Below are 24,298 nucleotides of genomic sequence, written 5' to 3'. Positions count from 1 at the left end.
GTGTGTGGAAAAAATGAACAAATCTTTTTTGTGAACTCTGAGTTCTCTTAATTTTTTACTAATGATATTTATCTCTACATAGCTGGGCTTCAACAAAATATTTTCACATTTTTGGGAGAAAGATAGTGACCAAAATTACATGAGATCTCAGTGCACTGAAAAATGCCTTTGTTTTAATTTTTTCCATCCCAGCTTGTTTATCATATCCATGTCATTTATGCACATTAGGTACAGTAGAGGGCCTATAACACTTTCCTGGGTAACACTAGATGTTACTTCCATTTTACTTGATGATTTTCACCAATTACTATGAACTGTGACCTTCCTGCAGGAAATTGCAAATCCTGTCACACAACTGAGATGATAGTCCATAGGCACACAATTTAATTAGAAGTCACTTGTGAGGAATGGGTCAAAAGCCTTGCGGAAATCTAGAAATTAATTTAAGATCCCCTGCTTTTAACACTGATAACTTTATATGTGAATGAAGAGCTAGTTGTGTTTTTCAAGAATGATGTTTTCTGGATCCATGCTATGTCTCAATACACAGTTACCTATGAAGTAGTTCATAATATCTGAATACAGTATATGTTTGAAAATTCTACTGCAAATCAGTGTCAGTGATATGGATCTGTAATTCATTGGATTACTCCTATTTCCTTTCTTCGGTATTGGTGTGAGTCTTTAGGAACAGACTCTAAGTAGAGTGACTGATTCTATAAGCTTGCTATGTAAGGAGCTATTGTGTCAGCATACTCTGAAAGGAACCTAATTGGTATACTGTCTGGACCAGAAGACTTAACTTTTTTCAGTTATTTAAACTACTTCATGACACCTCCAAGTTACTCATGTTTAAAACTATTCTCAATTAAAATTCTGGAATATGTACTTAATCTTCTTTGCTGAAGGAATTTTGGAGATGTTTTAAGCAACTCTGCTTCAGTGGCACAGCCACTGGTAGTGTCTGAATGTGTCTTGCCACCAATATACTTTACATATGACCAGAATCCTTTTGGATTTTCACCAGATGCTGAGGCTGAGTTTCATTGTGAATGCTATTAAAGGCATCTGACTTTGAAGTCCATGGTAAGTATTGAGCTTCACTAAAATGTCACCAGTCTTGGAGATTTTCAGTGTTTTAAATTTGACATGATCATGATGATGATGATAGCTTTTTTTTTTTTTTTTTTTTTTTTTTTTTTGCAGCAGTGTTCAACAGTGTCCTGACCTCTTTTGTGTATCATAGTGGACCACCTGCATCTTATCTCCATTTATTTTGTATAAATCTCTCATTTCTCATTTCGCACTGATACTATTTCTCTGAATTTAAGCTACATCTGTTTTAGAATTACATAGTTAGTTTGGAAGGAGTGCAGGTTGTTCCTTAGTGGGGTACCTACTTGAAATGAGACTCAAGTTTTCATCAACAGCTGAATCATCTGAGTCAGAGGGTCTGTAAAAGGAACCAAATACTAAACAAAAGCGTTGGTATGTTGATAGGAGACAATAAAAAACACACAAACACACACACAAATTTCAAGCTTCAGGAAAGAGGGAAGGAGAGGGAAAGATGAAAGGATGTGGGTTTTAAGGGAGAGGGTAAGGAGTCATTCCAATCCCAGGAGCGGAAAGACTTACCTTAGGGGGAAAAAGGGACAGGTACACACTCGCACACACACACACATCCATCCTTCCCTCTTTCCTGACGAAGCAACCTTGGGTTGCAAAAGCTTGAAATTTGTGTGCGTGTTTGTGTGTTTTTTATTGTCTCCTATCAACATACCAACACTTTCGTTTGGTAAGTAACAGCTTCTTTATTTTTAGATATATTTTTCCCACGTGGAATGTTTCCCTCTATTATATTCGAATCAAATACTAATTTATTCTGGTTGTAAAGTGTAATCTGTACTCTTACTAACACACAGGAACTACCTATTTCAATTTCACTACAAGATGAACAACTACAAAATAAACTCTCCATCATCAACACTGTAAACTTATTACTTCTGAATGCCATTACATTTCTTTAAAAAGTTTCAGCTGAGCTTATCTCTGCCTTTAGCCAGATTTTGATGCTTATAATGATTTGTGCTTCACTGCTTTCTATTAGCAGTTGCAAGTCTGGTTGTGTCCATTTATGACTACAATACTGACTGCCACTGGGACTATGCTCATTCTGTGTTTTTCTGCACCCTTTGAATCTGAAGCCATTTCTGCACATTCTCAAAACCCTCCAAACCTAAAAAAACTGCCATGTCTCCACCACATAGTCCCCACTACGCATGAGTAACGCAACACCTCTGTTAAACGGAACTGGAAATCCCACCACCCTGTGGTGCAACTCAAGGAATCTGCAGCCTGCACGGTTGCAGAACCATCCGAGTCTCTGATTCGGACCCTCTACTTCGCTCCATACAAACCAGTCCTCTCAGAGATGCTACACATGGTGAGCACGGCCTTCATTTCTGCTGCACAGAAATAGCAGAAAGTTGGTATGTGGCATGGCTGCTTGAACTGGTGGCTCCGCCTGTGATAGGATCAGATAAGCCTGTGACAGGATTGGAGTAGGATGTGCCAGATGGGTTGTGCACCCCCACACGATGTGACCCCCAGGGAATGGGTTGGGAGTGAGAGTGGTGTAGTGACAGAACAGGAATGATGTACCAGCCATGTGGCTGATAGAATATGATTTTAGGAGGGGTGGGAAGGATTGCATGTAGGATGTCCCTCATTTCTGGGCACAATGATAGATAACTGAATCCCTTGCAAAGGATACAGTTCAGATGCTCCCATCTGTGGTAATACAGGGTGACAACTGGGGCACTACTTTGCACCTGATTCTCAGTGGTGGTTGGAGGATTAGGGGTGTGTGAGGATGTGACATGAGAAACGTGTTTTCACACTAGGTACAAGGTTTGGGGGGAGGGGGAGGTGGTAGGTAAACGGGTCGTGCCTGTTCGGGAAGGCTTTGTAGTGTGCAGTGTCAATGCAGAGATGGTGGGGCTTACACCAAATACACTGATGCAAAGAGCTGCATCAAACCAGTCTTTGAACTGAAGAATGTTGCAGTCAATTTGCAGTAGAAATTTGGGACAAATACTGTGTCTCAACATTACGAATTACTTAAAAGAGAATGATCTGTTGACACACAGTCACCACAAACTCAGAAAATATTTTATTGTGAAATAAGAGGTCTTTACTCACATTAAGTAATGATTGCTATCAACAGGGAATCTCAAACTGATTCTGTATTTCTAAATTTCCAGACAGCTCTTAACACTGTACCTCACAAGTGGCTTCTAATCAAGTGGTGTGTCTACGGAGTATCATCTCAGTCGTATGACTGGATTCTCAATTTGCTGTCAGAAAGATCACTGTTCAATAGAAATCAATGGCACGTCATTGAGTAAAACAGAAGCACTATCTGCCATTGCCCAAGGAAGTGTTATGAGCCCTCTCTTGTTCCAAATCTATATGAACAACTTAGGAGACAATGTGAGCAGCCTGGTTAGACTGTGTGCAGATAATGCTGTCATTTACTATCTAGTAACATCATCAGGAGATCAGAACAAATTAAAAAATGATTTAGATATGATATCCATATAGTGCAAAGAGTGACAACTAGCTATAACAATAAAAAGTGAGAGGTCATCCACACAAGTACCAAAAAGAATCCGTTAAATTTCACACATATGTAAAGGCAGTCACTCATCTAAATGTATTGGTATTACAATTACCAAGAAGTGAAATTAGAATGAAAAAGTCAAAAATAGTTGTGAAGAAGACAAACCAAAGATGGCGTTTTACTGGCATTACACTTAGAAGATGCAACAGATCTGCTAAAGAGTCTGCCTACACTATACTCATCTGCCTAATTCTGGAAAACTGATGTGCAGTGTCAGATTGATACCACATAACACAGACAGAGGACATCAAAAATTCAAAGAAGGGGAGCTCATTTTGTATTATCACAAAATAGGGGACAAAATGTCATGAATATAACATGCAAGTAGGATAGCAATCATTAAAACAGAGGTACTTTTTGTTGCACTGAAACCTTTCCACAAAATTTCATTGTACAACTTTGTGCTCCAAATGTGAAAAATATTGTGTTGACACCCACCTACATATAGATAAATGATCACTGTAACACAGTAAGAGAAATCAGCGCTTACATGGAGAATTTTAAGTGTTCATTTTTTGCACATGGTGTTCAAGAGTCAAAGGGTAGCAAAACAGAGAGAAAGTGGTTGCTGCCAGCACTTATGCATGAATTGTGGAGTAGTAATGTAGATGTAGTAGATGTAGAAGATCCCTGAGTGTTGCAGTGGGCTCTGCATGGCTTCTTTGGGTGTCTACCTTGACCAATCACATTACATGATTTTGTGCGCATCTCAATGGCAGTATCTCAGTGTCACTGTAGCTGTGTAGGTGGCTATTGTTTGCACCTGGATCCGGTTGCACTTTGTGGCTGAAAACTGGCAACACAGCTTCCAGCTGTCAGGTATCTTCTTTCTACAGATTGAGAACCAGTTCATGTTACCACGTACCCCCCAATTTCCTCTTTTGGAATGGCGTACCTGTCCAGTTGAGGTTGAGGAACAGTGGCTCCTCGGTTGCTAAACCGTCTATGGTGGTCGATTCCTCCCCCATGACCCACACACTCTTGGTGGCTGTCAGCTGGAAGTCTGTGCCCACCACATAGGAGATGAGTGAGGGCCAAGGAGTGGAGTAAGTGCTGTTCTCTGGGCGCTTCAGCAGGTACCTGGCCTGCCGTCGAGACAAAAAATTGCAGCTCAGTTTAAATGAAGTTAGTTCCTAGAATGAGTCCACAGCTATTTCAGAATTTTGTAAATAATGCTTATTTATTTATTTAGTATATGGCTCACTACATCACATGAGGTAATTATATGTAAATAGTCTACAGTACAGAGATTAAGAATGCACATAAAGCATACAGACCATATAAAATGAAAAAAGAAAAAATATAAAAATATATAAAACCTCAAAATTGTGAGAACAAGAACAGCTGAATGTCCATGTTGCTGATAAATTTTATGACTATTTCTGTAGCATGTGCGAAATATGGAGCAGTCACCAGTGACTGCAATCTCCAGCTGAATGTTTCACAGTTTACCTAGCAGCTCCACTCTTGAACTTCAGAGAAGCTGCTTTCTCTGATCTATAGAGACAGTCAGTTGACATTCATGGACCTGTTACACCTGCTCCATTCACTGGCACCATCTACCATTGTGGTGTAAGTGGTCTGAAGACAGTCACATCCTGACTGAAACCGGTAACCACTGTAAATAAATGTTTTATTGTGGTTGAGACTGTTTTTAATCAACTTTTAAAGTACTTTTAGCTGGACCACTGTTTCTTCCTGAGAATATTTTCAAAAATTACACCTGTTACAGTTTTTTGGTATTTTCTGAGGGACATTCAAGAAGTAATGCAATTTTTTTTTCTCTGCCAATTTCTGTTGCAAAAATGCGAAATTTTGTCGTGGGACATCATGGAATATTTCTGCTTCAGCCTCTATGGTTTCATGAAGTTCCAATAGGTGTCACTGCTACTGTAGAGTTCAAAATGCCATGTGGAATGGAGGTGTGTTCCAAGAAGAGAACTGTCATTGAGCTACTTTTGACAGAAAACCAGAGCATCACAGTTATTTATAGGTGCTTGCAGAATGTCTACGGAGACATGGCACTCAAAAAAAGCACGGTGAGAGGCGCAACTAGGTCGCGTGTACCTGTGCAAACTCCTGCGTGGTGTGGTGGTGAGGCAGGGCATTTTATGTAAGGTAGGGGGTGTCTGTCTCATCCATATCTTGGTGGATTTGTAGAAGAGAGCTGTTCTTCATCTTTTTGAGTTCTATAATGAGTAATTTTTCTTGTTGCATATGAGGAGGAGCTATATTGTTTAGTGGGAATAGCCAACATGTTGGGTTGCCTTTATTTGGTTGGTGGTTTAAAAGAGGGTGGGAAGGGACCAAACTGCTTGGTCATCAGTCCCTTGTTCCTGTTAAAACAGTTCCACAAGGGAAAGAAGAAAACAAAGGAGACGTACAGCACAATACCAGGAGAAAGCAAAAATCACAAGAATGACAGAAGGACAACAAACGGGTGAGGGACAGGTGCTAAAACGTATAAAAGGTAAAACTAAATCAGCCGATGAGGTGTTGTCTGCTAAAATTAATGACAACGTGAGCGTGAATGTAGGTGAAGCCAATGTGACCATCAGCCATCGAGCCATCGGTGTAAACTACTTCAGAACCCCAGAACACATCAAGCATCGAGAGGAAGTGAAAGTAGAGAGTCATGGGGTTAACTGAGCCCTTAGGGCAATGCAAAAGGTCCAGACAAAGCTGTGGCCTAGGTATACACCATGGAGGTGTATGCAGATGTATCCTGAGTGGAGGTGGTAGAGGAAAGGACTCCAGTTCAGACAGAATGGATAGGATGCCAGCCACAATTGTAAGCCCTGACCTGGGCCGCTGATGCAGGAGATAAACCACTGAAGTTGGGAAAAGGAGATAGTAATTCAGATGCTTGGGAGAGCTACGAATGTGGGCAGTGTAACTGGTGAGTGGTCGTGCATGTCTGATCTGCAATGGGGGGACTCCAGCCTCCACCACGGGACTCGTCGTAAAAGCTCCTGTCACTGGTCGGGCTCCACAGTGGTGCACTGGGTCAAGTAAATGCAATGCTGTGGGCGCTGCCAAACCATAAACCACATTCCCATAGTCAAGGCAGAACTGAACAATGGCTCTATAGAGCTGCAGCAGCATAGAGTGATCTGCACCCCAGTTGGTGTTGCTCAGGCAGCAAAGGGCACTGAGGTGCTGCCAGCACTGCCGCTTAAGCTGACAAAGTTGAGGAAACCAAGTCAATCGAGTATTGAAAACCAGTCCCAAAAATTAATATGTCTCCACTACCATGAGTGGGTTGTCATTAAGGTATAGTTCTGGTTCTGGATGAATGATACGATGCCGACAGAGGCGCATGACACACGATTGTGGCTGAAAACTGGAAGCCATGGGCTAGAGCCCATGTCTACACCTTACAGATGGCTCCCTGTAGGTGTCACTCAGCAATGCCAGTATTGGAGGAGCAGTATGAAATGCAGAAGTTGTCTGCATACAGAGAAGGTAAGACAAATGGCCCTACAGCTGCTGCTAGACTGTTAATGGTCACTAAAAATAGAGAGATACTCAATACAGAGCACTGCAGGACTCCATTCTCCTGGATATGGAGGGAACTATGGGAGGCACCAGATTGGACACGGAAAGTATGGAGCAACAGGAAGTTTTGGATAAAAATCGGGAGTGGACCCCAGAGATCCCACTCATATAAAATGGCAATGATATGATGTCACCAGGTTATGTCATATGCTTTCCATAAATCAAAAAAGATGGCAACCAGGTGTTGGTGTCTAGAAAAGGCTGTTTGGATGGCAGACTCGAGGGACACTAGATTATCAGTAGTGGTAGAGCAGCCTTGGTGGAAACCGTTCTGGTATGGAGCCAGTAGGCCCCTGAATCTAGGAGCCAATGCAACTGCTGACTTACCATACATTCTAACAGCTTAAAAAGAACATTGGTGAGGCTGATGGGTCGATAGCTATCCACATCAAGCGGTTTTTTTTCTGGCTTTGAGCACTGGAATGATGGTGCTCTCCCGCTACTGCAGTGGAAAGACGCCATCACACCAGATCTGCTTGAAGATGATGAGGAGATGTTGCTTGTAGTCTGCTGAGAGACTGTGGATCTGATCTGGCCCAGGAGCTGTATCAGGGCAATGTGCAAGGGCACTGAAGAGCTCCCACTCTGTAAATGGATCGTTATAGGGTCCTCTGTGACATTCAAAGAATGAGAGTGCTGTCCCTTCCATCTGCTGTTTAAGAGTGTGAAAGGCTGAGACAGAGGCTTAAGCATAGCTATAGATGGGGGCAGTGCTTCCAAGGTAGGTGATGTGTGAGCAGCAGGTAGGGAAGTAACCCCCACCAGCAAGGGGCAGGTGTAGTCTCTTATGGCTCTGAGAGCTGACTGGAATTGGGAGAACTGATGGGGCTAGAACTTTTGTGATCGTGGTGGCATAAGAGGATGCCATACACACAGGATGTAGACATTCAAATTTCCTCTTAGCCTCAATGTAGGTCAGTCAGTCCAGGGTCTTGTATTCCATGATTTTCCTTTCTGTAAACTCCTGCAGTCTGGTGAGCAAGGGGAATGGTGTTCTCTGTAGTTGAGACAGATGGGAGGTGGGGCACATGGGGTATTGCGATGTGAAGAACGTCCATAATCTCGACAGGTGATGCTGGAAGTCAGCAGGAAGACATATGCCCAAACTTCCAGCACTTAAAGCACTGCATTGGGGGAGGGATATATGGCTTGAAATCACAGTGGTAGACCATCACCTTGACCTTCTTGGGTAATGTGTCACCCTCAAAGGCCAAGATAAAGGCACAAGTGGACACCTGATTATCCTTCACACCCCGATGGAAGCACCAGATGAAATGGACACCTTGCCACTCTAAACTGGCATGCAGCTCATCATCAGACTTCAAAAGAAGGTCCCTGTAGAATATAATACCCTGGACCATATTTAATCTCTTATGGGGCATGATGGTAACAGAAACATCCCCCAGCTTGTCACAGGCAAGTAATGCCTGTGACTGGTCAGAGGATGCTGTTTTTATCAAGTCCGACCCAGATCACATTTTGGACAATTCCTCCACCTCCCCAAACTTTTCCTCTAAATGCTCTACAAAAAACTGATGCTTCATCAACATGAACGATTCACCATCAGCTCTCATACATACAAGGTACCATGGTAAATAAGGTTTGCTGCCATCCTTAGCCTGGCATTCCTCCCATGATATGGCCAGGGTGGGGAACAGTTTGGGGTCATACTTACCTGCATAATACTAAGACCTGGAGCACTTAAAGACTGCTGGTTTTTGACCACTAGCAAGTGATGACATGGTATGCTTCATGGCATGTCATCAACACTGATGCCACCCACTCCAACCAGGGGCCTTACCCACGGGCGCCACCCGGCCACAGCAAAGGCCATCTGGCAGGATGGTAATTGCCGGGAGTCCCGATGCCCCAGGGTGACAGGCATCTACTCCTTGGCATACATGGGGAGTTAACGGTGGAGGCATCAGCAGAGTGATCTCTGTGTAGTCGGGGGCTACAACCAGTAGTGAACATGGTGGCCCCACCACAACAGACTGGCTACTGTTCTGGATATGAGGTACAAAGCAGTCCATGGTCATCATCATTGCAGAAAATGACACTGCATAGTGGATGAAGGAAAATGCATCCAGGAAGGTATCCTCACCCAAGAGATGGAGAATGAGTGGAACTGCAAAGCCACAATGATAAATAATGCTGAAGGTCTCAGTGCAAGATGGACACAATGCACCATGTAAGGTGACCTTCCTCAATTGGCTCGCTCTTCAGGAAAATTTAGAAGAATGAAGGTCAAACCCTACAGGGGACCATCACATAAAGACCGAAACATGTGAGACTCCTTTTAGTCACCTCTTACAACAGGCAGGAATAACTTGCGCCTATTCTCACAGCATTCTGATACCTGATAGACTAGACCTAAAGCTGAAATCTGTAGTGTGGCATCTGAAGGTCCCCCTGAAGTGTTGGCAAGTTTCTGCAAGATGTTGTTGGCATTTTTAAGTTTGCCAGCTGTGTTCGACAGATGATTCTTGAATATCAATGATCTAGTCATGGTGACACCTTAATATTTTGGATGTCAATTGTGGGATAATGACCTGTTCTCAAAGTAAACACTGAGTTCTCTGTTGGTGAACTTGTTGTCAAGGTGGAATGCCGAGACCATGAATAATGCTATATGAATGCAACTAGAATGAAGGGTATGGTGATATATAATGCTAATCCGCATTAAGCTTGGATGCAGATACTCAGTTTAAAACAATCTTTCTACAAAAGTACTGACATTTTATTATTAATGCAACTCGTATTCACTGTTCAAACACTTAAGCATATAAATAAACTGAAAAATACAAACATTGAATTAATACTACACAAATCTTTATATTTTCTTAGCAGTTGCGACCATATTTTATGGCAAACCATTATTTTCTTGAAATTATCACAACACTGCTGAAAGTCAACACATCTCATCTGCAGATCTATGTACATACTCATCCACAGTTGAAAATATGAATATATGAAGATGGTATCTGTTCTATTGGACATGTCCAAAAGAACAGACACCATCTTCATATAGATAAGGCTTACTGGCCAATGATCTTCTTCAGTGTGGATGCATTCACACTGCCCAAACTCTTACAGGAATCGGTAGATTGACTGCTGCGAGTAATGAGTATAGTGGAGGGACACTTCAAATGTAGTGTGTGGACAGTAAGTTGGGAATGTGGGTCTCATGGGGAATGTGCCAGAGATAAGTCCCTGCAGTGGCACTATGCTCTGTGTCCTCAGTGGCTCAGACAGATAGAGCATCTGCCATGTGAGCAGGAGATCTCAGGTTCGAGTCCCAGTCAGGGCACACATTTTCAACTGTCCCTGTTGATATTTATCAATGACTGTAAGCAGCTAAAGGTCTGAATTTCATTGTAATTTCATGGTTGTAAATGTCTTCTTAGTATTTATGGCTCTGTACAAGTTTTCATAAATAAGTGGTAACTAAGTCAGTGCAGATATGAGACCATGTTTCTTCCTTTGGTCAGCTGGAAGTGACACAGAATACTTCATTCGAGGACTGGTATCTTGTAATGCTGGAGGCCAACCTCATTTGTTTCACTCAACTTTCTGCCAATCTTCCCCACGAGATGTATTTGGTACTAACAATATCCCCAGCTCATCTGTAGTGAGTACGAGCCATACAGCAGCTCACAGTAATCCACAGTGCCCTTCTTCTGAAATATTATTCTGACTAAACATAGATCTCATGTCACTGGTCTATACAAAATCTTTTGATGGCATAACACGGACTCAAAATGGCCACTTTTGGCCACACTTCAAGATGCCCACCCAGTCTCTAGGGGCACATATAAACTGCATTTGTCAGAAAATATACTGTAGGGTCTGCTGTGATGCCTGTAGTTGTCAGCAGAGAGCTAAGTGGGATGTGATGGAAAGGTCCTAGCCAACCGAAGTGGCCGTGCGGTTCTATGCGCTGCAGTCTGGAACCGCGAGACCGCTACGGTTGCAGGTTCAAATCCTGCCTCGGGCATTGATGTGTGTGATGTCCTTAGGTTAGTTAGGTTTAACCAGTTCTAAGTTCTAGGGGACTAATGACCTCAGAAGTTGAGTCCCATAGTGCTCAGAGCCATTTGAACCATTTTTTTTAAAGGTCCTACTTTCGTTCAAGATAACCGAGAAAACATAGTTGAAAATAACACATTTATTATGCAGTAATACAGGGTTGCCTTCTGAAGCACTGTACTACAACCCATCCAGCAGAGTGGTGCCTTGTCACTGGCAGCAGGCCATCCTGCACTCACCTTGCAGTACCATAAGCCCAGTAAAGAATCAGGTGGTGACCATTACATCATGGGGCAGCCACAGACCTGTGGACTCTGGTGACCTCCAGCTCTACATATCAATCTCCAAAGCATTCTCATCAATGAAGAAGATTTTCACTTGGGAGTCACACCCCCAGGTCCCCCTGAAGTACTCGCTGGCACACAGGGGTCGGCTCTCAGCCACCATTTAGGAGATGGGAGCTGGCAGCATCAGTGTCTCCACAGGAATTAGATGAACAGGCTGGGCAGGTTGGAGGTCGAGCCTCCACTCTCACCACATGGCTGCAACTGACACAAGAGCCGAGAGTACAGACTGGGCAGTCAGCATTTGACACTCAGCATTTGGCACTCGGCAATCAGACATTTGTTAACGAGGGTGAGGTATTTATGTTAGTGCTTCCCATGTGCTCTGTGGTGGCACGAATGGCTGTTACATCATGTGTCCTCATTTTCCCTTACTGTCATTTCTCCTAGTGATTTCAGACTTCTGCCAACTTCACCTTTAGGAGGCTCTTTTCTGCTGGTTCAGAACCTGGATACTTCTCGTTGCATTGTACTTAGCCTTTCTTCCCAAACTCTGCTTTGCCACTAGCACAATGGTATCTCACAGCTTTCACGATCATTACATTTTGTTTGCAGACTTCAGCTGCAATAGCTTCTGTGTTTGCTGCAACTCACTCAGTGCATCTCCCTAGCTGGCATTCCCACAGGGCGTTCAACTTCTGGGAGCTGTTGAGATAGAACTTAGTGCCCACCTGCGATACTATCCTGGGGCATAATGATACTTCCCCACAATGGCGATATCTTTGTCACTTGGCAACATCGAATGTCCAGCAAGCTGGAAGCAGTCCTCAATGGCAGAAAAGCTAACTTTGGTATAAGCAGCACCTAAACATACACAGTCACAGGAAAAACAGTTCAAACTTTCAGGAAGACCTATTTATTAATTTCCTGTTAACAAACTTTAGTACTGAACAGTCAAAAGAAACAAAAGAACTTAATCAGTTAACTCTTGTTTTTCCATGAATATTGTTTCTCCACAAACACACAAAACAAATGTGTAATATTCAGCTTCTCTGGCAGGTCACCTGTCTTGTCAGTAGGAAACCCTTAAACCCATCTATCCAAATCCCACATTCAGTCATCCTGACAACAGTCCAACTTGGGTGATGAGTTGTTACTTGGTAAGGGTTGTATAAATTCAGCACATGTTGTTGCTGTCACCCTGGGACCCTCATGGTTATCACCTTCTCAGCATCAGCACATTTTGTTGTTGTCATCCTGGGACCCTCATGGTTATCATCTTCTCAGCATACATCATAGGTATCACTAGTTTCAACTTTTGTAGCTCAAGAGGAACCTAAATTCTTGGCATTCAGTTTTGGTGTTTGTCTAGTTTGTGTTTATCTTATTGCCATCAAGTCATCAACATTGTACTTGGAATCTTTTTATGATGCCAGTTGAAGTTAGTGCAATATTCTTCTTGCACCTTGCTGATCTGTAGCTTAGCAGCTTTTTTTCTGTTTATTGCATCTCTCTTCAAATGAATTAATAATTTCTTCTTCTAATAATTTTATAATATGAAAATCAGTCTTTGTGTGCATCTGTCCAAAGTTCAAATGGTGCCCTCCCAATACTTCTACTATATACTGAATCATGGCATATTGAAATGATGCTACCATCTTGCACAATTCATTAGGGCTAAGCTTAGAAATGATTTTAACCAGAGTACATAGACCTGATCCTCTCAACCTGTCCACTGGCTGTAGGTAGTCATGTCATTATTAAAATGTGTTCAATTTCTTCTATAGTGTAGTACTCCTTGAATTCTTGAGAAGTAAAGCAAGTTCCTCTATCAGTAATTACTTGGTCTGGATTCCCAAAATTAGTATTCCATAATTCCATTTTACCAACTGCTTCTGTTGATTTTGTAGTCTTTACAGGATGTAGCCAGGTAAACTTGATAAATAACACATAGAATGTGGTTGTATCCTTTGTGCATTGATTGAAATGATCCATTTGATAAGTATATAATGGCTCACTTTCTTTGAATAAGGAATCAAGGAAACCTTCCTTCTTTCCTGATTTCTTGTTCATAATTAAACATTTTACACCACTGAAGATCACTCTTTTCACTTGTAAGTCAAATCTGGTATATAATTATCTTGTTTTACTTCCTCTTTAGTTCACATAACTGGATAATGGCCTTTCTCATGCACAAGCTAGATTATTCCACATTGCATAGTGTGTGAAACTATTAAGTCTCTCTTCTGTCATAGAAGCTGAAAAGAATTCAATCTCTCATTAAAAAGCTTTCCTTACGCTGTTACTTGAGAATGTTCTTGATTGCTGCTAAACCATTGTCCTTCTCTTGAGCTTCCCTGATTCTAACTACAAAACCATCTGCAAAACCAGACAGTACATCTACACAAGGACTTAAGGTGTCTACTTGTTTTATCCTAGAACCAGATATGTTGGAAGGAAGGAGCTTCAGGTGCTCAACACTGGGTTATCAGCGCTGCAGATCAGTGTTCAATGGTGTAGGAATACTCTTCTGGCACTAAAGCCCAGCTTACTATTCTTGGTGACAAGTCCTTCTTCTCAAGTCTTTTGGAATGCAGCAAAGTCTGTTACAGTTTTAAAACACATTCTAGTAAATACACTCAGAATTTCCTTAAGGCATTAACAATAGCTCAAACTTCTACCTTTAATCTAGGCAGCATGCCACTCTGCTGGCATTACTGCCTACTTGCATTGCCAATATCAATCTGATCATATATCATGAACTAGTGTCTTTGGTCAATGCATGAATTCTTAGTTTGGCAGGGCCTGGAAAACTCAATTGGCAGAAATGCATGCAGCTGTTCAAGTTGTTGCTTTCGGGGGACTCCAGCCATCTTGTATGGGCCTTGAGAAGCCACAAGTGATTAAATCAATTGGGGGCAAGCCTCGCCAGCTTGCTTAATGATTGGTAGCACCAAGTTGTGGGAAGAGCAATGGACGCCATGTGCAAACTGGTAGGAAAGTTCCCAGCCTACTTTGCAAGCTTAAATTTGACAGCACCACAAAGACTGCCTGTACGAGTTGGAGAAAATAACACAGACGTTGGAATCCTGCAAGTCACAGCTCCTTCACAGCTGATTGGAGTGAAGCACAGTTTTCTTATTTTTTGGGTACCTGATATTGCAAGGTCATGTCTACATTATTTGGAACTGGACCCATTATAATAACAAACCTATGAATCGTGATTATGACCATCGATTAATGTAAGTATTTGCAATGTGTGTTCCAGACTATATGCCATGCAAGTCTATGACTATTTCCTGTTATAAATTCAATGGACAGAATTAAATTTGTAACATGATCTTTGATGGAGGCAAAGCACTGTTAGATGAATTGAATCAGCAGGTACTGATATTTCCACCTCTAAATAAAACTAATTTTAACACTTGTTAAGATTATAACTTGTACAGGTAATCACTTCTGCAATTAGTTGTGATTTTCTGCCTGTGTTGGCAGGGTAGTGCAGTGGAGATGGATTCCTGTTCCCTGAGCCCAGAGCAGAGATGTGTTTGCTCCCTGCTATGGAATCAATTCCATCATTGCACGGTGTCTTGGTTGGCTGGCAATCTGGTGCCTCTGTCAGCTGTGTCGTGACAGCTCAAGTTAAGTTAAATTGATTGTTTGAAGCATACCATGAGAGAGTATTGCCAATTAATGGGGAACCATTAGTCTGACCTATTTGGTGAATTTAATAGACTCATGAGGTTTAAAGCATATTTTGCAAGATCAAAGCTCCTCCTCACAATATATGTACTTTAACTACTCAATTAAACCTTGCACCCTTTCTACTATTTCTGAGCATGTTAAGTTTAAGGCCTTTTACTTCTCAATATAAGCTGTTGAGCCTTTCCTTGATCTACAGTCATTAGCTAACTCCACTCATTGTGAAACTTGCCTGCTTGTTGGCTGTGATAGTTGTCTGCTGCAATCCTCAGCTTACCTTGAATTTTGGGCAATGGTATATTTATTAAAGGTCATTGTCAATGTTTCTGCTGGTGTGTACCAGTTGGGAGTCACGTTTAAATTGCATGTCCTCCTAACTCATTTTGTATTTTGGCCAGTTGTATTATTTTATTAGCGGTCATTGTCAACTTTTCTGCTGATGTGTACCATTTGGGAGCCACATTTAAATCATAGTTTCTGTTTTGTCTCTGTTTTGTGAGGTAGTGTATGTTATTCCTTAAGGGCTTTTTATTAAGGCTTATACATTTTTCAGGGCTTCCCAACAGCCATAATCAGAGACATGACTTGTTTATCCTTCCTGTATTTTGGATGGATGTTGTTCACTTGCATAGCACATTACCCAAGCTTGGAAACTGTTAGTACTTTTTGTTAGTGGCTGTCATTGTTATTCATTTGCTGATAAAATCTTTGAACCTGCTTGTAGTCACACCTTGCTGTTTTCACTCCTTTCTTGCTTTTGGTAACTGTATACCTCATGGTTGAAGCCCTTCTCTTAAAGGTATCAACAGCTAAAATTTGTTTTTAATGAATTGAGCATGTTTACATTTTTTTAAAAATATTGTGAGTGTTGGATTTTTTTGACAAGGTTTTTTAAATTGTGATTATAATATTGTTGTTAAGCAATAAAGTGTATTCCATGAAACAGAAAATGATGAAATATGTGGGTCCACCTTCCATTTACTTTCCCTAAAGCTCACCAACCCTAAATGGGATGTATCAATTGGTAGCATGGCATGGTTACTGTAGTAACACCGTTCACGTTTTCCGTCGCACTTCAGAGTAGACCGGGAACTGTCTCATAGGCATGCCTGATGTGAACTCACTGGGAACGGCCCGTGCTGCCTGAGTTGTTGTTGTTGTTCCGCTGGCAGAGGTCGCGGCCGAATTCTCGCGTGCCCTCTGGTGGATAGGACTCTATTTGCGGCAACTACCATCCGTGACGCGCTGTGCCAATGTGCACCTCCCACGATCTTTCTGGTGGCTACTGCAGTTACATTCTGTTTGGAGGGGGGAGGGCGATTAGAGTTGTATATCCTTTGATGTCATTTGTTTTTTCTTGTGATTATTGAGGTAGTATATTTATCGTTTTCAAGGTTTTGTGCTCATACATTCTGCCTGTTTTCAGGAAGCTGTTACTTATCATGGGTTCCATAGGGTGTCCCAGAATTTCATGTCTAGAAAAAGAGTTTTTGCAGTATGACCTACAAATATGTCCACTTCCAATTGAAGGTAGAATTCCAGAATTGGAAGCCAGGTTCCATGTGAAGTTGGACAACAGGATGCTTAGTCTTTTGGCAGATATCATTGGCAGGTAGGTGCCTCTCTTGATAACATAAGCTGTGTTAGATGACGTACAACCAAATCTCTTCTTTCTGGAGGATAGCCAACCCACAACAAGGGAGGTCGGTAGGATTCAAAGTGCTTCTGGTTCACTTAGGGAATCAGTTATAGGATTTGTGTCATGTTGTGCTTAATGATCATGAGAAACTGAAAGCTGATCAATCCTATAACTGATTGGCACATTGGCACGGCACGTCACGGATGGTAGTTGCCGCAAATAGAGTCCTGTCCACCAGAGGGCACGCGAGAATTCGGCCACGACCTCTGCCAGCGGAACAACAACAACAACTCAGGCAGCATGAGCCATGCCCAGTGGGTTCACATCGGGCATCCCTATGAGACAGTTCCTGGTCTACTCTGAAGAACGACGGAAAACGTGAACCGTGTTACTACACAATTGGCGACGAGTAGGGTTGTTCTTTCACGTGTTGCGTCGTTGTTCCGGTTTCGCAGCTTATCCGCGGCATGGAGGATTTAGTGCGGGTTTTGGTTGAGCAGCAGACGGAGCTCATGGCCACCATGAAGCAAGTGCTTCCGGCGTTGCTCTCCACACCGTCTGCTCCAGCACCATTCTCTCCTCCCTTTCCCCCGTATGACGAGACAGTGGAGGATTGGGATGCGTATGAACATCGCCTTTGGCGGCATTTACAGGCGTTTCATGTTGCCGATGTGGAGGTATGTCGTGCTCTTTTCTTGTCTTGGATATTTCGCTCGCTGTATCAAGTTTTGCAGCAGCTAGCGCCGTTGCAGGAACCCTCGTCCTTGTCTTTTGACGCATTGTGTTCATTACTGTCTTCATATTATCGCTGCCGCACGCATGTTGTGGCAGATAGGGTCAAGTTCTATCAATGCAAGAAGCAGCCCCTTCAGTCTTACCGGGCGTGGGCTGCTACCCTGCACGGTCTTAGTCGCAAGTGTCATTTTGTCACGGAGCAGTTGCGAGAGTCGTATGCCCACGTTATGGTGCGCGACGTCATTGTTCGTTCGGCCCCTGATAGGGAGGTCCGGCAACGGGCCCTGCAGTTAGAAGACCCTTCCCTCGAGGAAGTCCTGTCCAAAGGACACATTGCTAAAGTTTGCCGCTCAGCCTCGAAAGAATCGAAGGAAGCAGTTACAGAGGACATGGACGTTGACATTCAGGAAATTTCATCGGGCCAGGCTCCCGACGCATCAGCCCACAAACTCTTTATCGAGGTGTCGGTTCGGTCACGCCGATTACAACTGCAAGTAGATACGGGCACGGCAGTTTGTTGAATGTACAAACTTACTCCGACCTTGGGTCGCCCCCGTTGGCATCAGTTTACCGGTGTATACGCGGTTATGGCAAACAGTTCACTCCCCTACTGGGTCAATTCACTACCGACATGATTTACAAATCAGTCACTCGGCCTATTACTTTTATTGTTGTCAGTGATGCGAGCTCCGCTAACCTTTTTGGCTTGGATGCCTTTCAAGCTTTCAGGTTTTCTATTGCTGACACCACACAGTTGGTCTCCGAAGACGTTCCCTATCAATCATTAGAATCTTTGATCTCTGACTTTCCGAATATCTTTGAGGAGGGCCTGGGGCGTGTTTCAGACTTTGAAGCTCACTTAAAGTTGAAGGCGTCGGCTCGCCCGCGTTTTCTACGCACGAGGCAGATCCCCTTGGCTCTCCGCCCTCATGTAAAAGAAGAGCTCGGCCGGCTGACAGCCCTAGGGGTCGTTCTTCCCATTTCTTCTAGTGAGTGGGCTTCGCCCCTCGTTATTGTCAGGAAACCCTCGGGAAAATTACGTCTTTGTGGCGATTTCAAGGCCACCATTAATTCCCAATTGGTGGTGGACACCTATCCTTTGCCTCGTGCTGATGAATTGTTCTCCTCCCGTAGCAGGAGGCCAATATTTTTCGAAAATAGATCTTTCAGAGGCTTCTCATCAGATACCTCTTGAGGACTCCAAACGGCTGGCGGTTGTCAACACCCCGTTTGGCCTTTACCAATACCAGCAGTTGGCCTTCGGAATATCCAGTGTCCCGGCGATATTCCAGCGTTATCTTGAGCACGTCACGTCGACAATCCCTCATTGTATTAATTACCTGGACGACGTAATTGTCACGGGCCGCAGCACGAAGGAACGCTTGTGCAACCTTCGCACCCTCTTTCTCAAATTCAGGTCCGTGGGCTTGCATTGCAACCTGCGTAAGTCAGACTTCTTCCAACCGTCCATCGAGTATGTGGGCTACACAATCTCTCGGCACAGCGTCCAGCCACTAGGAAGTTTGGTCCAAGGTATCGTCAACCTTCCGCGGCCCGCTTCGCTGAAGGAGTTACAAGCTTTTTTAGGCAAGATTGCCTATTACCACTGGTTCATTCCCAGGGCTTCCACCATCGCACGCCCCCTGTACTGCCTTCTGTGCAAGGGTGTTCCTTTTGATTGGTCGACTGCGTGTGAGCGAGTGTTCACCTCATTGAAAGGCCTCCTCACGTCAGCACCGTGTTTGGCTACTTTTGACCCCCATAAGCTGTTGGTCCTGGCTACAGATGCTTCGCAGTATGGGGTGTGGGCGGTCCTGGCCCATCGCAACGCAGATGGTTCCGAGCAGCCACTGGCGTTTGCGTCTAAAACTCTTAGTCCCACACAGGTCCATTACTCCCAGGTGGAAAAAGAGGCTTTGGCCATTGTCTACACTGTTACCGAGTTTCACCCTTTCTTGTATGGCACGAAGTTTCAGTTAATCACTGACCATAAGCCGTTAATAACGTTATTTGGCCCCGCCTCTCAGATTCCAGATAGGGTGGCCCACAGACTACAGTGCTGGGCCTTGTTCCTCTCTAAGTACCATTATGACATTCATTTTTGCCCTACCGGACAGCATGCCAATGCAGACACTCTTTCCCGTCTTCCAGTGAGCCCGGATCCTAAGTTTGATTGAGAGGAGATTATGTGTTTTCATTTGGATGTGGCATCCCACCAAGCGGTTGATGGCTTCCCGATCACTAGTTCTAGAGTCGCCAGGGACACTGCAGCTGACCCAGTTCTCTGCCAAGTAGTTCGCCTCATTCAGCAGGGGTGGTCATCCCGACCTCCAGGCCGGGCCTTGGACCCTCTTCGTAATTATTTTGTTCTACGAGACCGCCTCTCCATCTTGGGAGTTCTCCTTCTGGCTACCAATGATACAGCTCCTCACGTGGTTGTTCCTGCAAGTTTGCGAAGGGAAGTCCTCACGTTATTACATGAGGGGCACTGGGGTGTTTCCCGTACTAAAACCTTGGCTCGCAGACATGTGTACTGGCCGGTATTGACAGAGAAATTGAGCACTTGGTGGCCGCCTGTTCCCAGTGTGCGAGCCAACAGGCATCGCCCAGGTTAGCATTCTCTTCATGGCCACCTGCAACCCAGGCATGGGAACGTGTTCACATCGATTTTGCGGGCCCATTTCTAAATGGCTTTTGGCTCATTGTCATTGATGCTTATTCCCGATTTCCATACGTGGTTCGCTGCTCCTCAACCACTTCAGAGGTTGTAATCCAGGCACTAGCAAAAATCTTTTCTGTGGAAGGTCTGCCAGTCACCCTGGTCTCGGACAATGGACCTTAGTTTATGTCGCAGACCTTCCAGGATTTTTGTAGGCGCTTCAGTATTGGCACGTTTGCTCTCCCCCCTTTCATCCACAATCGAATGGGGGAAGCTGAGCACATGGTGCGCACATTTGAGACACAGATGAAAAAGTATGTGCACGAATTTCCTGCAGAGGAGGCGTTGACGTTTTTCCTGACGGCATACCGGACCACACCTATGGGAGAACGCACCCCCCAGAGCTCCTCCACAGGCGCCAACCTAGGACTCTGCTGCACCTCCTTCAGCCCGGTCCTCGCCAGTCTTTGCAAAACGGAGTACCCGGCTTTCCACCGGGTATGTCAGTCTGGGCACATGGGTTTGGTCACAATCCTCGTTGGATACCGGCAGTGGTCCTGCGCCGAAATGGCCGCCGGCTCTATACGTTGCAGACAGGGGACCAGGAGGTACGTCGTCACCAAAATCAGCTATGTCCACGTTTGGGCACCCACCTGCCGACCCCTCGGGCACTGGCTTCCCCATTGCCGGCACCTGTGTTGGTTTCTCAGGGGACGCTACCACCCCTCCCCCCTGTGATTCCGCCGCACTGTGATGGCTCTCAGCCTTGGCAGCCTCCAGTAGCTCCAGCACTGGCATCACCATCGTTCGCGATGCCCCAGCGAGAGCCGGCCACCCTCGCGGGCCCAGTTTCTCAGCAGGCTGGTTCACCTGTGGTTGTCCCTTCCCCATCGTCCCCACCACTGGGTCTTGCCCCTCCTGGGGTGGACCACAATCCAGAGTTCGATGGTCTGTCTCCCGTTCTGTCCCGGGTTCCAGTGGTGGGATGACGGGGGCCTCTTCGTGTGGGTCACTTCCAGCCGTATTCGAAGGTTCCAGTTTGAGGGTTGGCAGATCCCCTCGACTCCAGCCTTCCAATGGATGTGGAGGTCATTACTTCTGCACAATGCTCCACCTTCCGATGCAGTGGATCACAGTGGCTTCACCCCCTGAAGGAGGAGGAGTGCAGTAGCCACCAGAAAGATTGCGGGAGGTGCACATCGGCACGGCGCATCACGGACGGTAGTTGCCGCAAATAGAGTCCCATCCACCAGAGGGCATGCGAGAATTTGGCCATGACCTCTGCCAGCGGAACAACAACAACAACTCAGGCAGCACGGGCCGTTCCCAGTGAGTTCACATCGGGCATGCCTATGAGACAGTTCCCAGTCTACTCTGAAGTGCGACGGAAAACGTGAACCGTGTTACTACAGTAACCATGCCATGCTACCAATTGATACATCCCATTTAGGGTTGGTGAGCTTTAGGGAAAGTAAATAGAAGGTGGACCCACATATTTCATCATTTTCTGTTTCATGGAATACACTTTATTGCTTAACAACAATATTATAATCACAATTTAAAAAAACCTTGTCAAAAAAATCACAACACTCACAATATTTTTAAAAAAATGTAAACATGCTCAATTCATTAAAAACAAATTTTAGCTGTTGATACCTTTAAGAGAAGGGCTTCAACCATGAGGTATACAGTTACCAAAAGCAAGAAAGGAGTGAAAACAGCAAGGTGTGACTACAAGCAGGTTCAAAGATTTTATCAGCAAATGAATAACAATGACAGCCACTAACAAAAAGTACTAACAGTTTCCAAGCTTGGGTAATGTGCTATGCAAGTGAACAACACCCATCCAAAATACAGGAAGGATAAACAAGTCATGTCTCTGATTATGGCTGTTGGGAAGCCCTGAAAAATGTATAAGCCTTAATAAAAAGCCCTTAAGGAATAACATACACTACCTCACAAAACAGAGACAAAACAGAAACTATGATTTAAATGTGGCTCCCAAATGGTACACATCAGCAGAAAAGTTGACAATGACCGCTAATAAAATAATACAACTGGCCAAAATACAAAATGAGTTAGGAGGACATGCAATTTAAACGTGACTCCCAACTGGTACACACCAGCAGAAACATTGACAATGACCTTTAATAAATATACCATTGCCCAAAATTCAAGGTAAGCTGAGGATTGCAGCAGACAACTATCACAGCCAACAAGCAGGCAAGTTTCACAATGAGTGGAGTTAGCTAATGACTGTAGATCAAGGAAAGGCTCAACAGCTTATATTGAGAAGTAAAAGGCCTTAAACTTAACATGCTCAGAAATAGTAGAAAGGGTGCAAGGTTTAATTGAGTAGTTAAAGTACATATATTGTGAGGAGGAGCTTTGATCTTGCAAAATATGCTTTAAACCTCATGAGTCTATTAAATTCACCAAATAGGTCAGACTAATGGTTCCCCATTAATTGGCAATACTCTCTCATGGTATGCTTCAAACAATCAATTTAACTTAACTTGAGCTGTCACGACACAGCTGACAGAGGCACCAGATTGCCAGCCAACCAAGACACCGTGCAACATAGGGAGCTCGATTTAGAGATTGATAATCAGGTATTAAATTGGGTCCTGGCCAGGCAAGAAATCTTGTAGAATTGTGACATGGGTGAACCGGATTTCAGCATTTCATTTTAAGGTGTGCTATGTCAATGGCTCCAAAAATCAGGCAGCCAAAGCACTCAGCCGCATGTTTGAGCAGGAAGATACCAGTGAGGGGGACTGAGCCCATGGCTTCAATGATCGTGCTTTTGCTGTTCTGAACAAAGTGCCCCTATTATTTGATGTCCTTAAAATTAAGCATGACCAGGACCCATTGTGGGGACCAACTAGGCGGAAATTGTTGTCTGGAAAGGAGATTCCGAGGTTTTCTTTGAAGATTAACATATAGTGTAAACAAGTGGGCAAACCTAGGCAATTCAGAATTTGCTTGCCTCTTGAGTTAGTCCCCTCCATCTTTCATTACTTCCTCAGGTCCTCGGTGGGTGGGCATTTAGGCCTGTACAAGACCTTAGCAAAGATATGAGCTCAGCTTACCAGGCCATCATTGTACAATGATATTCGGCATTTGGTTGGCCAGTGTGACCCGTAGGATGGGGAAATCCAATAACAACCTGCTGAGTGCATTATTAAAATCCGAGTGTGAACAGTACCTTATTGATAAAATCTTTATTGATTTTGTGGGACCTCTTCCCTGTACTAAGAAAGGAAACTGTCATATCCTCATGGTCGTTGAGATGTTTTTGCGAATTGTTTGACTCATTCCTGGCCAAGGAGTTACTGAAACTGTTGCTGCCAGACATCTGATCAACATCACCTACTGGTTTGGCCTTCCTAAGACTCTGGCGAGTGATAATGATCCGTTTGTTTCTCAGCAATTTAAACAACTTTGCAGTGCCATTAAGCACATCATTACCACACCACATTATCCTCAGGGTCCTTTGCCAAAAGAGTGAACCATAATCTTAAGTCAGCTTTGATTATATATCATAATAAGTCCCCAAGTAAATGGAATATTCCCCCCCCCCCCTCCCCCCCATTGGCTCAACCTTGTGTTTAATCCCACTCAGAACAAAGCATCAAAGGCTGCTCCTGCTGACCTGATGTTGTATCTCCTTGAATTCTCCACTATCTTACTTGTGGAATATTCAAGATGATCAGCCCACATGCATCTATCACTACTGATATCTTTAAGAAAAATTGACAATGAACCAGGCACAATATAGAATTGGCCACTGTCGACAGGCACAGCACTAGAACCAGGGTAGATGTCCCTTTCAGGGCAAGGTAGGGGATAAGATCTTTGTTATAAACTGCATTGGGCATGCTCACCATGGCGTTGGATTTGGCTAATTCACATCACACTTTATCGGTATGTGTTCTGTTGTTAAGGTTCTGGGGCCTGTTAATTTGCTGGTCAAGGATTTAGCCATGGGCAACACCCTCAGATTC

General features: G+C 44.0%; 1 protein-coding gene across 1 annotated transcript in view; it reads right to left on the bottom strand.

Annotated features, from left to right (window-relative positions):
- The window catches only part of LOC126095163 (aminopeptidase N-like), a 297,387-nt gene that overhangs the window by 101,210 nt on the left and 171,879 nt on the right, over positions 1-24,298 (bottom strand). Inside the window, exon 10 of the mRNA XM_049909885.1 lies at positions 4,581-4,770. Coding sequence (XP_049765842.1) covers positions 4,581-4,770 — 190 coding nt within the window. The remainder of the gene's footprint in view (positions 1-4,580; positions 4,771-24,298) is intronic.

This window comes from Schistocerca cancellata, chromosome 8 (genome assembly GCF_023864275.1).
Source record: "Schistocerca cancellata isolate TAMUIC-IGC-003103 chromosome 8, iqSchCanc2.1, whole genome shotgun sequence".
NCBI classification, from domain to species: domain Eukaryota; kingdom Metazoa; phylum Arthropoda; class Insecta; order Orthoptera; family Acrididae; genus Schistocerca; species Schistocerca cancellata.
The sequence above is the reverse complement of the archived record's forward strand: the minus strand, read 5'-3'. Positions and strand labels throughout refer to the sequence as shown.